A 15,152-nucleotide genomic window follows, 5' to 3' on the forward strand; every position below is an offset into this window, starting at 1 on the left:
AAAGTAGGTGTACTAGAGCAATGTGCATAAAAACAGAAATTAAAATTTTGCACCTTAAGTCTGTCTCTAGTTATAGTGACTTTGTAATTCTGCATGTTAAATTAAGGATATACCTCACATACAGAAGTCAGTTTAGGGGGAGGAAATGTTGGGGTTTTAGCATGGAAATATAAATCCACAATTTTGGGGCCAGTGAAAATTCTGGTTTCTAGACAGAATGTCAGTATCCATAATTTCTGAGAACATGGCCACTTATTTGTGGCCTGCTTGAAAAATGTGAATGTTTTCCAATATGCCTTTATTTTTCCTGCCTGTGAAGAGGTGTTTGGTACTAGGTACACTCATATGAAAATACTAAAGATACGTATGTTCCAGTATGTAATATTGTTTAGGAAGAAACGAAAAACATTTTTTTTTTCCTGGCTACATTGATTACTACTTTTGCAGATATGAAGATACACTCCTTGAAATATTTTCTGCTATTGCCAAACCTAAAGTAATAAATAAATACAAATAATGAGATGCCAAAAATAATAATGAATAGCTTCAAAGTCCAATGATTTAAAATTAATGCTATTTTTCTCCTGGTTTCTAACCTTTAAGAGTTAAGTTGCTTCGCATTTCAAAGGTTTTCTTCATAGCTGTGAGGGCTGAAAATGGATATGTGTATTCTTTGTAAGGAAAAGTTGGTGACTCTCACAGTCATATAGTTCCAGAAGGTGAAACTTCAGGAAAACATAGGATCCTCAGTAAAGCTCGGGCAACTCTCAAGGCAGTATTTAAGCTGTGAAAGACCCATTTGCAACACCAATTGTGTAACTACATCTCAGACTTACAGGGGGAGTGGTTTTAAGCTACTTTGTCTCCCGCTTGCTAGCCTGATTTCTGCGCTATGAGAACGAATCGAGTGACTGTTAGATATGCAATTCTGTAAACTGCAGACAACCAAACTGCCAGGGTTGAAATGGTAGTACAATTTTTATATTTGTTCCATATTGCTGTAAATGGCAGCGTATGTATCCTCTTATGTGTCTATCATCTCTTCTTCTATCCGCTCCCACTCTCACTGCAGTGTCATAAAATTTATTTCTTCTGCTTCAGCATGTAAAAAACTACTTTGATTAGTTTTTATTTATTTGGTGTATTCCTGTAGCTTAAGCGTATCTGTGTTTGCCATAAGACTGCATCCCCCTGCTATGTGATGACATTCCAAGTGATTGCACAACGGAAAGATTCATTGCTCTAGCAGATGCAGTGGTGAATGAACAGTCAATTCAGATGTAACTTTTAAATTAAGAACTCATCAGTGAAGACAAGAAAGAACATGAATGCAAAACCAAGGATACGAAGTCATACAGTGATATAAAAATAAAGCCTGATATAATTCAAAAGTGAAAGAATACTTTTGTGCATTGTCTAATAGTATTCTTTCACATTCATTTGAAAAATCATCTTCCAGCTAATAATTTTTTAAAGTAAAAAACTAATTCTTTAAGTAAAAAGCTGATTAGCTCTGTCTCTAAGGCATGTTCATCATTATATACCATTTGTAATAGCCCCACTGTGCGCAAGTCCGAACATACATTTGAAGTGTGGTCAAGTACTCCTCTTTTTGAGAGCTCTGAAAATGCTGAGAGTGACTAGAAAACTAAGAAATAAAATCAGATACCCGAAGGCCTTCTCTATGTGCAAAAAAAAAGAAAGTAGATGAATGAACAGAAAATTTCAGTAGGCTTTGTCTATATTAAAAAGGAGGATTATTATTAAATACTCTTGGAAAATGGTAAACTATTGTGAAAGAGCAGTGTAAACTGGTGAATAATTAACCAGAAGAAAATAAAGGAAAAAAGTGAAATTTCTTTTTTTTTCCAGAAAATAACATTTGTGTTGAAAAATTAATCTAACCCTGGAAGAGAACTCCATAGTATAGGGTTTTTCCCATTTTTTTGACGTGAGTAAATGTTCTGTGCTGACTCTTCCAAGCAGCCAGTAAAGATTCTTTTCCATATGCATATGATGAGAAAAATGGAGTGGAGGTTAACACCCCCGTTTCACTGGGGACTCATGTGGCCTCTGCACGGTGTCAGAACGCAAAGCAATATATACTGTTATTGTGAAATGTGGATGAATTATGGGAACTTACTGAGAAGCCAAGATTTCCCTTCATGGGCTGCCATTCAGAGGAGAAAAAGACACGTGGGAGGAAAGAAGAGATGCAGGACTTGATGCTCACATCTGCTCCAGTTCCGTGCTGCTAGAAATCAGATCAGTCTGCCTCCATATTTCATTTCCTTCTGTAATCTTTACCAATAATTTATAATTGGTATCAGCTGATTGTCTGGCTCTCTCTTTCCATGGCAAAATGAGTGAGCAAAGAACTTTATCCTCCTACTCTTTACTGTCAAAGAGATGATAAAACTTTGAAAGACAAAGATCTCTATTAATTTTTAATGAAGTCTCTGAAACATCCTCCTAGTCAATCTCTTTTCATTATTTCCGCTATGCCTTTAGAAACAGGAGGCAAAGTGTCTTCAAGCCCCACTGCAGTTCTGTATCACTTTTGACATCTGTCTCAGGCTGCATGACGTGGTTCCTGCAGTGGGAAACAGTCAGAGAGACTGGAAAGTCAGATGAAGTTCCTTAATGATCCGCTTTAAATACTCATCTAAAAATCTTAAGATCAAGACAGAACAAGTTGTACTGTGCACAGCAGAATAATGAAGTCTGTGGATTTCCATGTTTCTGTGTTTCTGGTTTGTTATGTTCTCAGGTAGCCTGCCCACTTGCATGCCTGCCATCATATGTAGTAAGCTTTGTTTTTTTGGGAAACAGTGCTTTAGGAATCCGTGTGAGCTGCAATCCAGCTTTGTAAATCTCGGGCAGTGTCATTACGATTTTTTACCTGGTGTATCAGCTTTCTTCAAGTCTGTATTCTAGGTGAAGGTGCTTGGACAGGACCTCTGGAGAGCAGTTGCTGAGTTGGAAATAACGCATATGCTGCCACATCGCTTTGCAAAGTCATGCTCATAGACCAGACCCTCAGCTCCAGCTGCTCCTTCAGTCCTGTCTCCGCTCTGGGAATTACTCTGGCAACGCTGATGTTTTGCAAAGTGGCTGGTCAAATTCCAACAGAAGGAGTCAGGGAGGCTTTTTCTATTACTCCCACTCCTCTCTCATTAGGAATGGTACAGGCTCTAATTTAGCAGTTTTTATGGCGCATACTTCAGTTTTGTGTGTTTTGCAAAACAGTGATTGCCACTCAGTTTAATATGGACGATTAATAATATGACCATGTGAGGACAGTTTTAATTAGTGAGCTGAAAGAGAATGATTCCTCTTGTTAGTGTGTTCAGTGAGAAGTCTGAGAGCCAATAGGTCAGAACTGGATTATTTTTAAGGTAGACTGCATTGTAGTCTATGGTAGGAGGATGACACAAATTAAAATCAGTGCTTTCAGAAAAGAGTAAGAGACCGTGGTGCACCTAGTATTTCCCACTGTGTTTAGTATTCATATGGCCTCACCTTGAGTACTGCGTGCAGTTCTGGGCCTCACAATTTAAAGAGGATGTGAAGGTCCTTCAGTGAGTCCAGAGGAGAGCAACAAAGCTGGTGAAAGGACTGGAAGACATGGCCTATGAGGAGCAGCTGAGGACTCTTGAGTTTGTCTAGTCTGGAGAAAAGGAGACTGAGGGGCAACCTGATTGCTCTTTACAGCTTCCTGAGGAGAGGAAGTGGAGAGGGAGGTGCTGAGCTCTTCACCCTGGGAACCAGGGTGAAGAGAAACGTGGGAATAGTTCAAAGCTGTGCCAGGGGAGGTTCAGACTGGACATTATGAGGCATTTCTTTACTGAGAGGGTGATCAAACAGTGGAGCAGGCTTCCTAGAGAGGTGATCAATGCCCCAAGCCTGCCAGTGTGCAAGAGGCATTTGGACAATATGCTTTAACAACATGCTTTGACTTCTGGTCAGCCCTGAAATGGTCAGGCAGTTGGACTAGATGATCGTTGTAGTTACAACTGAAATAGTCTGTTCTATTCTATTCTTTCCTAGTAGGAGACTTAGATTTTTCAAGAGAGGGAGCTGTGTAAGGGGGTCATTCAGTCTAGCAAATATTAGCAGAGCTCAATATGCCTCTTTTAATCCCGATACTTCTCTGGCAGCCCCCTCTGCAGACGTGTTGTACAGGCTGTATATTTATAACAGAAGAATTCCCATGGTGGTAGCTCTTCATCTTTTTTTTATGCTACTCTAGTGGTTTAAAAGCCGAAAAGTCTTAATCATGCTCACAGGTGGGCCCTAGATAAAACCAGAGAGACAAATAAGAGATCGTGAGGTATATCAAATAAGTAAATTTACTTTCTGTGAACAACTGCAGCACATGTAGAGTCAGCAACCCAGTGAGATTAAAGGGGAAAGAAGCTTTAAGTTGAACAGGGATATTCATTAATAACTTAATGAGAAAATAATAATTTTCTACCACGTTGAAACCAAAAGCTGAAAACTGGACGGTTATTACTCTATGTAATTTCTGACAGAATGCTACAGTAGTCTAGGTATTTGGCAAAAAGAACAACCACCTCATGTGACTTAGGTACCTACAGACTAATAGATGCTGTGACACGTAAAGGAGTATCATGAAATGGAAGGAAGGCAGTGATGGCATGGTAATCTCTAACTGAGGTTTCATAATTATTATTTGTTAGATTTTGTACCTCGGATATGTTCTTGCTAACTGCAAGTGAGGAGAAATTTTCTCTGCACTTGGACAATTGTATAATTTCCGTGTAAAGTTATTGCACCTCTGAAGTGTGTGTTGTTGTCATGTTGATCTGATGATCTTGGCTGCCTCAGCAACGGCATAAGGTCTTCTCAGAAGTCATCTCTGTTCAGCAGGATTCTTATTTGTCCAATTGTTTGTGTTAGGTTTTTAGGTTGCTCATTTCCTGCCATCCCTTGTGCTTATTTTCTTTTCAGCTAAATTAATTTTCAGCTAACTTTTCTCATGCCATTTAACCCAGGAATTCAAAGGAAACAAACATCTGATAGAAGGTATTTTACAGCCTGTGTTGTTTGAGCATTTGAATTGTGAGACTGTTGTCAGTGTTTTTCTTGGCATAGCCCAGCCTCCTGCAGCACAGTGGTAGCTGGGAGCAATACAGTGAGTGGTAAACCCACCAACAGCAGAATGTGAGCCAGTCTTTGTTTCAGTCTGGAGAGCAATCAGCATTGCAATTAGTATCCAAAAACTCTCTAGGATGCATGCTTAACGGTTTGGCTTTCTGTTTTATTTTGGTTTTGTTGGTTTTTGTTCATGAATAAATCATGTGAGATCTCCAAATAGCAATTGGCATGTGAAACACAAGGAAGCTTGTGGCTGCTGGAGTCCTAACATACCATGTACAGGTTCTGACCAGCCAGATGCAGCGTGCTGACAAAGGGCACCCGGCTTGCAAATAAAAGCAGGAGTGCTCGACTTCACCTCCTTTTTGCCCCGTTTGGATCTGAGCAGTCCTGACCTTGTCAATGCTCGGCCAAGGTAAGAGTTTCCCACACTGGCAACACGCTGCAACAGTTGGCTCCTGCACCTCAAAGGGGTCTTTGGTGGCCACACATCACAGCCATTGAGCAGATGGCCTCAAGCAGTGCAGGGAACTAGTCCTCTCCCCTCCCACATTTATGTGGGGTGTTTGCCACCTGGGCACTGCTTCATGTTCTCCATTTAAAAGAAAATAAGAAGTGACACCTCAGGGCCTTGGGGCGTTTAGTTTGCCACTGATTTCTACCACTCTTCTTTTTTGACTTGATGCTGTGGAATTGAACAAAGAGCACCAAGGCTAATTCAGGATGTTTCTTCTGACCAGTTTCAATGGAAGTCAACTGGGGAGTGGGGGAGTGAGAGCTGGTTGACCACCATGTCTCACTGAAGGGCTGCACACATGCCCCTGATATGACTTTGCTTTTGCCTCTAAGCCACTGGGATTTTCAGTCAGGTGGCAGCAGGGAAGGTGAGCTCCTTGCCTTCTGTCCTGTTCCACTTGATACTGCAAAGAGAAACATGGAAATGTCCAGAGAAGACAAGACAGAGTGGAAGTTGTTTCATGTGGAAGAATTGAAGGTCTTGGTGAATGGACCCATCTCTGCAAGTGACACTTGGATAGTTTTGAATTAGGAATGCGGGAGGATGTGAGGCGGAGGGGTGCCCCACACACTCGCTGAAGCATAGTGGGCACTCCAGCTCAAACCGTGGTATTTCCTAGTGACTGCGTGCCTCTCTTCTGTATCGAGGATAATCTGGCTTTGTAAAATGACAGTGATTTACAGTGTCACTTGCTGTAATTGCGGGAAATATTATTCCCTCCTCATCTGCAGCTGACTGGAAAATTTAGATGTGTCTTTTACTTTCTCTAAGTATATTATGTGTTGACTGTGGAATGGAATAAAAAGTAGTTTGAAATGATAGTCTGTTCGTGCTCCAACCAGTGAAAACTGCAGCGAGAGGGAGCAAATATGTTTGAAATAATCACTGAATGTCAGCCTGCTTCACTCTTTTCAGCACTTTCTTGTAGTCAGGAATATTGTGGAACATGTGGATATCTGTATGCCTCTGTGTAAACACTTTGCTGTCAGTCACCATGTATTTATGAGCATTATGGAGAGATTAACTGTGAATGTTTTGTAGTGATCGATGAATATTGAATTAGTGCTTTAGCTAAATTCCTATACAACGTGTGCATAAGTGAGAAGCAAGTGAGAAGCATGTATACTCTCTTTGAAGGTTTCAGACAAAAATGCACCTACAGCTGAGGTGTCCTCAGGTGTCTTCTGCTCACTTTGGCTCTGCCTCCCTCCAGGATCACATTCCCATTTTGACCTGACATCATTTGTGCTGTGAATGGGCTTGTCATTTCTTCAGCACTGTCAGGGCTGGCGCATGCAGCACCATGGGTGTGGAGGGGAATGTGCTCACTTCCCCTTGGCTGTGCAGCATCAGTCCTGCTCCACATCTGGAGCTGTGGGACCACGGGCAAAGAGAGCTGGATGCTGTACTGTCACGAGTCTGGCAGTAGCACAGCTCAGCGCTTTGCGTGATAGCTGTTAAATCCCAACTAAGTTTTGTCTTCTGTGTGCTGCCTTGGGCAACCTGGAATTTGTCCTTTATTGAAAGATCAATGAACAACAAAAACCAGTGGGTGCTTTAAAAAAAAAAAATTGGCATGAATCACCATTTTACATATTGCACATATCCATAATTTCTTAATGTTGAATGTTTTATGCAAGCAGTGAGGCACCAAAAACTTGGCAATGTGCATTTAGTTTCAAATAGCTGCTCTCCCTCTGCATAGCAGTGTTTGGAAAGCAAATGTTTGGTTAATACGTGGTTAAGCACTTTTGCAATACAGAAAGTGTTCTTCATTGCAAGGTATCTTTCCTGAGAAAGCGAAGTGTACTTTTGGTTTTTGAATCCATGCAGACATAGTTTGTAAGCACTGATTAAGATTTTACAAATACTTCAGGAGCCCTTTGAACTTGTATCTTGGGTAGGTCAGTGCATGCTGAATATTTTTATAAGTAGTTTTCTATGCATTTTTACTTCCCTCTTCCTCCCACTCTTTTACTTTGCGTGACCAAAATTCTTTCAAAGTGCAACTCCTGTCCCTGCTTCTTGCAGGGAGGTTGGACTACATGACCTTCGAAGGTCCCTTCCAGCCCTAACCATTCTTTGATTCTAACTTCAGGTATTTTTGGCTAAAACACATGGCAAGTTCTCCATTAACTGAGAGGACAGTCATATTAAGGCAGTGCAGGATTAAGACAGCACAGCTCTATGGATATGAATATTAATATTACTAAGTTTGTATTTTATTTTTGTCACATAATTTATTTTCAATTTGTGGGTGAGTGTGAGGTAAGGAAAGGACTAAAGGCAGACCTACCAGTGCTCAGCAACTCACATACTTTACCCACGGCAGAGGTTTGCCCTGAAGGTCGTACCAAGGTTGCCATGTGAACCAACATCCTATCTAACTTGTCTTTTGAACCAGCAAGGACGAGTCATGTCAGCATGACTATAGACTGTGAGCCTACTGTGAGCCATCCCCAAGACCCACTTCTAACAGCAAGGATCAGCGAGTACATCTCTAAGGCAGTCTGGTTTCTAGCCTTTGGTACCCTCAAAATTTCCATTATTTTTTGATCACAGAGAGGACACTAGTGATAAATGAATGAGTCATTCACAGTACATAGCACCTGTGTGATACCACCAGTCCACATTTTCAGGGGACCATGCTTATGATTCTTGGATCTGATTTGCCTCCAATAGAAGTGATTACAGTTGCAGGTGAAGTCCATGGGAAGTCTGCTGTAAACATCGATGGTGGTGCATAAGTTACTCTGAAATATTAGATTCACTTGGAAATACCAGGTGTCTCACTGTGACCAAACAAGATGAATGGAAGGCATTAGCATCTGTGCATCTCTTCCTTACTTTACCACCTGTAAACTGTTATTACAGTGTTACCTAGTTGCAGTTTTATTAAATCAATTAATTAGAAAGTAAACAGGTGCTATAGAAAACTCCTGAGGGGAAAAAAGAAAAGATAGTATACTATGCAGTGAATAAGACTTTTGAGAAATTTCTAAAAATATGGTAAAAAATAAAGTTTTTAATAGTTTGTTTACCCAATATTCAATATAAAATCAAGCTTTTTAGAGGGCTTTAATCTGGAGGCATTGTTTGATTTTTATCGTTTAACATAAGCTTAACATCAGAATATCTTGCTGATGCTGAATTAATTTGAGTTCTGTTTGAGAAAGACTGGTGGTTCTTTTTTCCCCATTCTTTTTTGTTTATTTGTAACAAAATATTAAATATTTACAGTTTGAAGACTGTTGGTTTTCATTCTACATGTGGAGTATTTTATATAGTATTATGCATGTTGCTTTACATGTGTTATGTATTTTACATTTTTTTCTGTTGAAGCCATTGCAATTTGAATTCTACTAGCTCTGCTGCTTTTCTGGTATTATTCTGTAAACCTGAAATAAAGAGAAAAGTAAAGTGTCTGCCATTCTAAAGAAATGAAATCAGACAACATAAGGCAGTATTAACACTTCACTGTTCACCAAAGCTTTGTGCATTCAGTCAAAAAGCAATACTTCTAATTTGTGAGAAATGGTTATTCTAGAAAGGAAAAAATGAAAATTTTATATTCGGGAAACTCAAGTGGTGATTTCTAGAGCACAAAGCAAGAATGTAATGTTTAAATTATGCTAGTTTCCCTTCTTCAAGGCATTTGGTTTTTGTTTGAGTTGTGGTGAGTGTAGATGAAGTAAGAGAGCAGTTTTAACCGGTGTGTCCACAGCTAATTCTATTCACAATGCCGATAAGCAGGGAAATTTTGTCTAGTAATTTCTTTAGCACTACTGAACTTCAGAAATGGACCAGGGTCAGGAGGTCCTAGAAGAATTCTGTATAAACACAGAAAATGAAGATGATCTCTTTCTAAATTAGTTTAAAGTATACAGCTGAAAATGACAAGGGAACACAGATATACTGGTAAGGAGACTGCTATATTAGGGATCTGTTGGTATGATAAAACATTTTCATGTATTGATGCAAAAGTCATAAAAGCACTTTTGATCCATAAAATTTATTTTTGTTTATAGAGGAAGTCTTGCAAGCCTAACTTGCCTTACCCTTGTCTTAAAGACTGAATGCAATGTAATTTACTTCCTCAAGGGAAGGTGGAAAAAAATTTCAAACCCCTAACTTTTTTTTTTTTGAGGAGTGTCCTGTTTTCTTCTGCATGCTATAAAAAAGGAGAAGAGAGGGGGAAAATAATTCTAAAGCTCCCGTCTACTGTAATTACATTTCAGAACATGTCCCTGGCTGAGTTATAAGCTTCAGTCAGAGGTATCTGTTACAATTAAAGTTGCCCTGTAGGTAAATTATTTAGTTTAGGTGAATAAATTATGCTGTACTAGTTGTAGATCAAGGGCTGTGACCAATTCATTGTACACTGTGATTCTTGCAGGGATTAAAAAAAAAAGCCATTTCTCTGGGAGATCTCCTGAATAGGTTTCCTGTGCTTCTGTTTTAACTTCGTCTTAGAGAGCCTCTTTTGGAGCAAAGAGCACAATGCATAGACTGTTATCAAATGCAAAATATGGCCATGTGTGATTGCGCAAATAAAGTGAGAAATGTTTGTGTAATGATTGCAGTATTTACCGTTCTTTTTTGTACTGCCAGAGATAACAAGTGGGAATAACTGATTTTGGTTTTAGCTGTTGCTGTTAAAAACTGGGGAGCAAATTGCATGGGGTTGAATGAAGCAGTTTATTATTCTGTTTTACAGAAGAATATACATTTCTCAATTTTCAAGTGATATTCTGTTTCCTTTTTAATTATCACACTGAGATCAATTTGTTTTCCTTTTGATGGGGAGACAGGGACAGCATACATTTGTGACTGGTTTTGGAGAATAAACTATTCATGTGCAGAATTTTTCCCTGCTCTGTGGTTAAGTATCACTGTTCAGGCTCTCTGTTGCTCGCCTGAACTGTACATTACATCTTTCACAACAACACGCTAAATGATTTATTTTGAAAGATCAGAAGCAGTTGCTTTGGGTTAGTGGAAAGAAATGTGAGCCGTGACAGAGGCAGCACTCCCGCCGGGGTCTCCCCTTGTTCTGAGGAGTGGGATACGTGAAGGAAGACCCAACGCGGCTCCATGGGAGTACAATGTGAGGAAGGAGAACCTGGTGCAACTAAGAAGGGCTGGTATTTGAAGGCTACCACCTTTTAATGTGTTCATGTGTGACTGGTTAAATTTGATGGACTTGTGCTTTAAGTTCAGAAGTGATGCAAAATTAATTTTAGATAGAACTTCATACCTGTGTACAGAAAAAGCTCACTTTTAGATGTATTGCATGAAAGTGATCTGATCCGTTTTTCAATATGAGGCTAGCAAATGTATACTGTTCTTACACTAACTAATACCGGATTCAGGGTTTTTTCAGCTCTTTCTGAAAAATACCTGAGTGATACTTTTAGAATCAAGAATTTGGATTTTGCTGGCACTTATTTAGTAAAACTGCTTTAATAGGCAGGTTTCATCATAACGATCAGGATGTGTGAAACTAATTCATAATTGGTATTGTGAATCCTGGGTACACTACTGTTGGGACTTAGGCTCATTAGACACGTACTTTTTACTGTTCTCTGCCAAAGGAGAAAATGCAAACTCAGCGCCTTGACTAGCTAATCTTCAGTGACAGTAAGAGCTACAGTGCTGCAAAATGAACTGACGCATGTCAAGCCTGTATTTTCCGTAATGTTAAACAGATTGTCTCTGCTGTCGTATACCAGTTGAGTCTACAGCACGCTTTGCTTGAAGCAGCAGCCCGGGAAACATGCAGGCAATCCAGCCTTCTAACTCTTTTACAAGCCTTTTGATGACTGACTTAATTTTTTCCTCAACTTCAGTACAGCTTGAAGCCATTAGCAAAACATTTTCAAGCTGCTTAGCTGCCATATAGTGCATGGCCATTTAGGGTTAATCTATAACAGCAAAGAGCATCGGAGGAGGAAGTTTTCTGGTTGCATGATTGCAATTTCTTTCTTTTCCTTTTACAAGAATCTGTGATTTCAAATCTTAAGTTGTTTTGCTTAGGCAGCACCTTATTGGCTTTCTGTATCTGAGCATGGCACAAAGAGCTAGAGCTTGAAATTTCCCTCTTCTATTTTGAACCAATTCAGCAGTACTTCTGGGTCCATTTCATAATTTGCTACAGGACAGTATCCCACAGATTCGCACATTGCTCACTGCTCCCCATGATGCATTCATTTGTACCTGTTGAAAGAAACATTCAGGCTAGCTTTCTGGTCACTTACCTTATTCCCACTTTGGGCATATGTTGTTTTGCAAGATATGCGGCAGTGGAAAAGCTGGATCAGCAGCACAGATGGAAATGTAGAATTTGATCTTGGACATATAAGCAGGCCAACAAGATCCCTGACCATGGTTGTAGTGTAATCACATTAAGAGATTTTTTAGGTAATCCGGATCTGCAGTTTATCATAGCAGTTGCAGGTAACTCCTTCACAAACAGCTTTTTTTTAGGCTTCGGAGGTGCTAGTGTTATGATAAAGGCCAGAGATGATCTCTTCTTTTTCATCCATAAAACGACCTGGCAAAGTTTTCTACCAGTTCAGGCTATGGAGAACTAGTCTAGCACACTCATCTGTGCCCAAGGAGCTGTACAGATGCCTCACCTGTCCTCAGAACTGATTTCAGACATAAAGCCCTAAAAATCTGTTAAAATTTGAGCTATGTACTTAAAATGTGTTAGCGTAATGATTGGCAGTTATATGCTATACACTTTCAAATAATTAAGATTATATCCTCTCATTAATAGTTAGAAGTGCAGTAAGTCCATGCAGCAGCTTAATAAAATGTTCTTTGTGCCTTTAAATCTCAATCTAAGCTCTCCATTTTAACAGTGAACCAAATTCAAACACCACATCCAAACCCAAAAAGCCATATTTCCCAGTCTAAACAATTAAATCTACACAATGAAGCAGCACAATTTTTTTCCTACATAAAGTTAATCCAGCCTTACAAATCTTTCGGAGGAGAAGAAAGATTTTCTTGGCGGGGACCTAACGCTTTCTCTTTAATCAATATTTAAATATTTGTACTTAAATATTAGTACTTAAATACCCAAAAAGGTATTTAAGAGGTCTGGTTGAATAAAACATATTAATAGTTAACGTAATAAAACATATTAAAATATTAAAGACTTTTTGTTTATTCCTCTGTGTGCCAGGAATGGTTAGGGGACGCGCCCCACGCTCCCCACCAGGTCACCACTTGGGGTGATAGGAATGCTAGCTTGTCTTTGCTGACCGCCTTGGTGGAGCTGGACACTATTGTCCTTGTAAAGGATGCCAGTAGAGGGGTTGTGATTTATATACATGGGTCTTCTAGGGAGTCAGCCGAAATCTTTCTTGTTGAGTTTGAAGGTTGTTCCTGTTTTGCTCTCCATAAAATTGATTCAGAATTGAGTTAATCCAAATGCTAAGTATCATCATTATTCTGTACTTGGCGAGCAAAAATATCTGTCTGTGTAGAGTTCCTTGACCATCTTCGTATTTCCAATATTCTGAAGCTTTCTTGTTACTGGGGGATTTTCTTTGCCTTAAGCTAACTTTCTGTTCCACTTTAAACTGTCATTAGAAGTAACAAATGTTTCTTTGTTGTTCTTTTTTTTTTTTCATCCCATGCAGTGTGAAAGGAGCAGATGCTGGCAACGTGATCAGACTATTTGTACCAGATATCGGAATGTTCATTGCTAGTCTGACAATATGGCTCATCTGCCGCAACATGTTTCAGAAGCCAGTAACCGAGGATGCAGCACAGTGCAACATGCAATTTGAAAATGAGGAAATGGTATCAAATACACATTCTATCTGTATGGCTTTTAGCTAATAGTGAGCTTTGGCATTCCTGTCTGAGATATATTCTGAAACGGTTTCATGAGGACCGGGTATGTTAAGAAGTTAACTTACTTTCAGGAAATTAAACAGTTGTTTTTGAAGTGGAAAAGCTACATATTATCTTGAGCAAACAAAGCCAAATATGAATAGTGGTAGATATGCTACTGAATTTTTGAAATAATTTTGACTTAAGAAATGATCATGACAGTTGGTCACAAGCTTTTTCTTCAACAGAGCTGCTGGTTAAGTGTGACAAGGTTATTTTACTGCATACATTGCTCAGTTTCTTAGATAGCATCCATATTTCCAAACTTGTTATCCAAGAATAATAGCAGCATCTGAGTGATTATCAGAAATTACTCTTAGGAGAAGGGAAGAGAGACTGTGTATTATGTTCATGGAAGGAGTTAACTGTGGTCATACTGACGATGCTTGAGGATAATTTTGGGGAATGGCTTAGCTGGAAGTGTTGATGTGTTTGCTGTGTATTTTACTAGTGGGAAGAAGAACGACAGAGATACTGAATGCAGAAAAATCCGCAGAGAGAGGGAAACAATTTTATAATATAAAAAGCCACGGTGGGAATTTAGCCCAGTGTGCAGAGGGATTCCTACTACTAATCTTAACATGGTTTTTATCAGACTGTCTAGCGTGCTTTGAGTCTCATTTTCTGTTTTGTTTTACGTATGGATGGAATGTTTTTTTCTTTACTCTCAAAACTCTTTTTTAGGGAGACAGTTGCAACTTGCTCATTTCAAGTAGAAATTGCACTTTGAAGTGGGTAAAGTATTTAGGGGAATCAGCTGCCCATTTTGGTGCCACTATAGAATGGAAAAACAGCCTCTCTGCGTGTTGCCATGTTGTCTGGATCGTGGTATCACCAGAAGCTGGTTGACTTTCTAGCACATGAGATTAATATCAGGACTGTGCTTTATACTCAGTTGCAGTTGTAATTATTACAGGCTCTCCTGGCAACTGAGGATTGCCTGAAGACTGCAGCTTTTAGTTACACATTGGAGCACGTGTAGACCTCGATGTGATGAACGTATGCAAGATTTTGCTGTGTTTCCTGGAAGCCAGTTTTAAATCTCCTTTGTTGTTGGAGCTGTGCAAAATGCATTTAGCAGCAGGCTAGAATCCAGGGCTGTACCCATGAAGGGAGATGTTTGAAATATTAAGAAGTGTGGCTAATTGGCATGTTTTGTGTTCAGCCCATCTCTCTTAAAGGAGTTGCATTTTACTAAATGTGCTCTAACAGACTTCTCTGAAGCCCTTGATCTCCTGGAAAGAAAACATGCACGCGCATAAACCAGGAGTAATCTGATGGTAGAAGCTCAAAAGGAAAACAAAAGGGCATGTTTAGGTTCCTCTGAATCTAGAGGACAGTGTTCAGGTATTCACATTTTGTTTGATTGAGAGGTGAGCCTGAGCCTGTAACCTGGCTCAAGGGGAGCTCAGTCTCCTGGAGAGGATGGGTGCTGGCTTCTAGGCAGGGTTAAATAGTCATTTGCCTGGAATGCAAGGGAAAAAAAATGAGCTAACAAACACTGATTTCATAGGACAGAGTATAGCTTTAAATAGGGTTGGTCCTAGACTGGCTACCTCAAGGAAATCCACCAATGCAACTAAATGGCCCAGAATATTCCACAAAG

The 15,152-nt window shown here is 39.6% G+C and overlaps 1 protein-coding gene across 1 annotated transcript in view; it reads left to right on the forward strand.

Annotated features, from left to right (window-relative positions):
- PIEZO2 (piezo type mechanosensitive ion channel component 2) overlaps positions 1 to 15,152 on the forward strand; it is a 323,563-nt gene that overhangs the window by 166,497 nt on the left and 141,914 nt on the right. Inside the window, exon 5 of the mRNA XM_086740615.1 lies at positions 13,291 to 13,453. Within this exon, the coding sequence (XP_086596741.1) occupies positions 13,291 to 13,453 (163 nt within the window). The remainder of the gene's footprint in view (positions 1 to 13,290; positions 13,454 to 15,152) is intronic.

The sequence above is a fragment of the Chlamydotis macqueenii genome, chromosome 2, assembly GCF_036417535.1.
Source record: "Chlamydotis macqueenii isolate bChlMac1 chromosome 2, bChlMac1.mat, whole genome shotgun sequence".
Classification (NCBI taxonomy): domain Eukaryota; kingdom Metazoa; phylum Chordata; class Aves; order Otidiformes; family Otididae; genus Chlamydotis; species Chlamydotis macqueenii.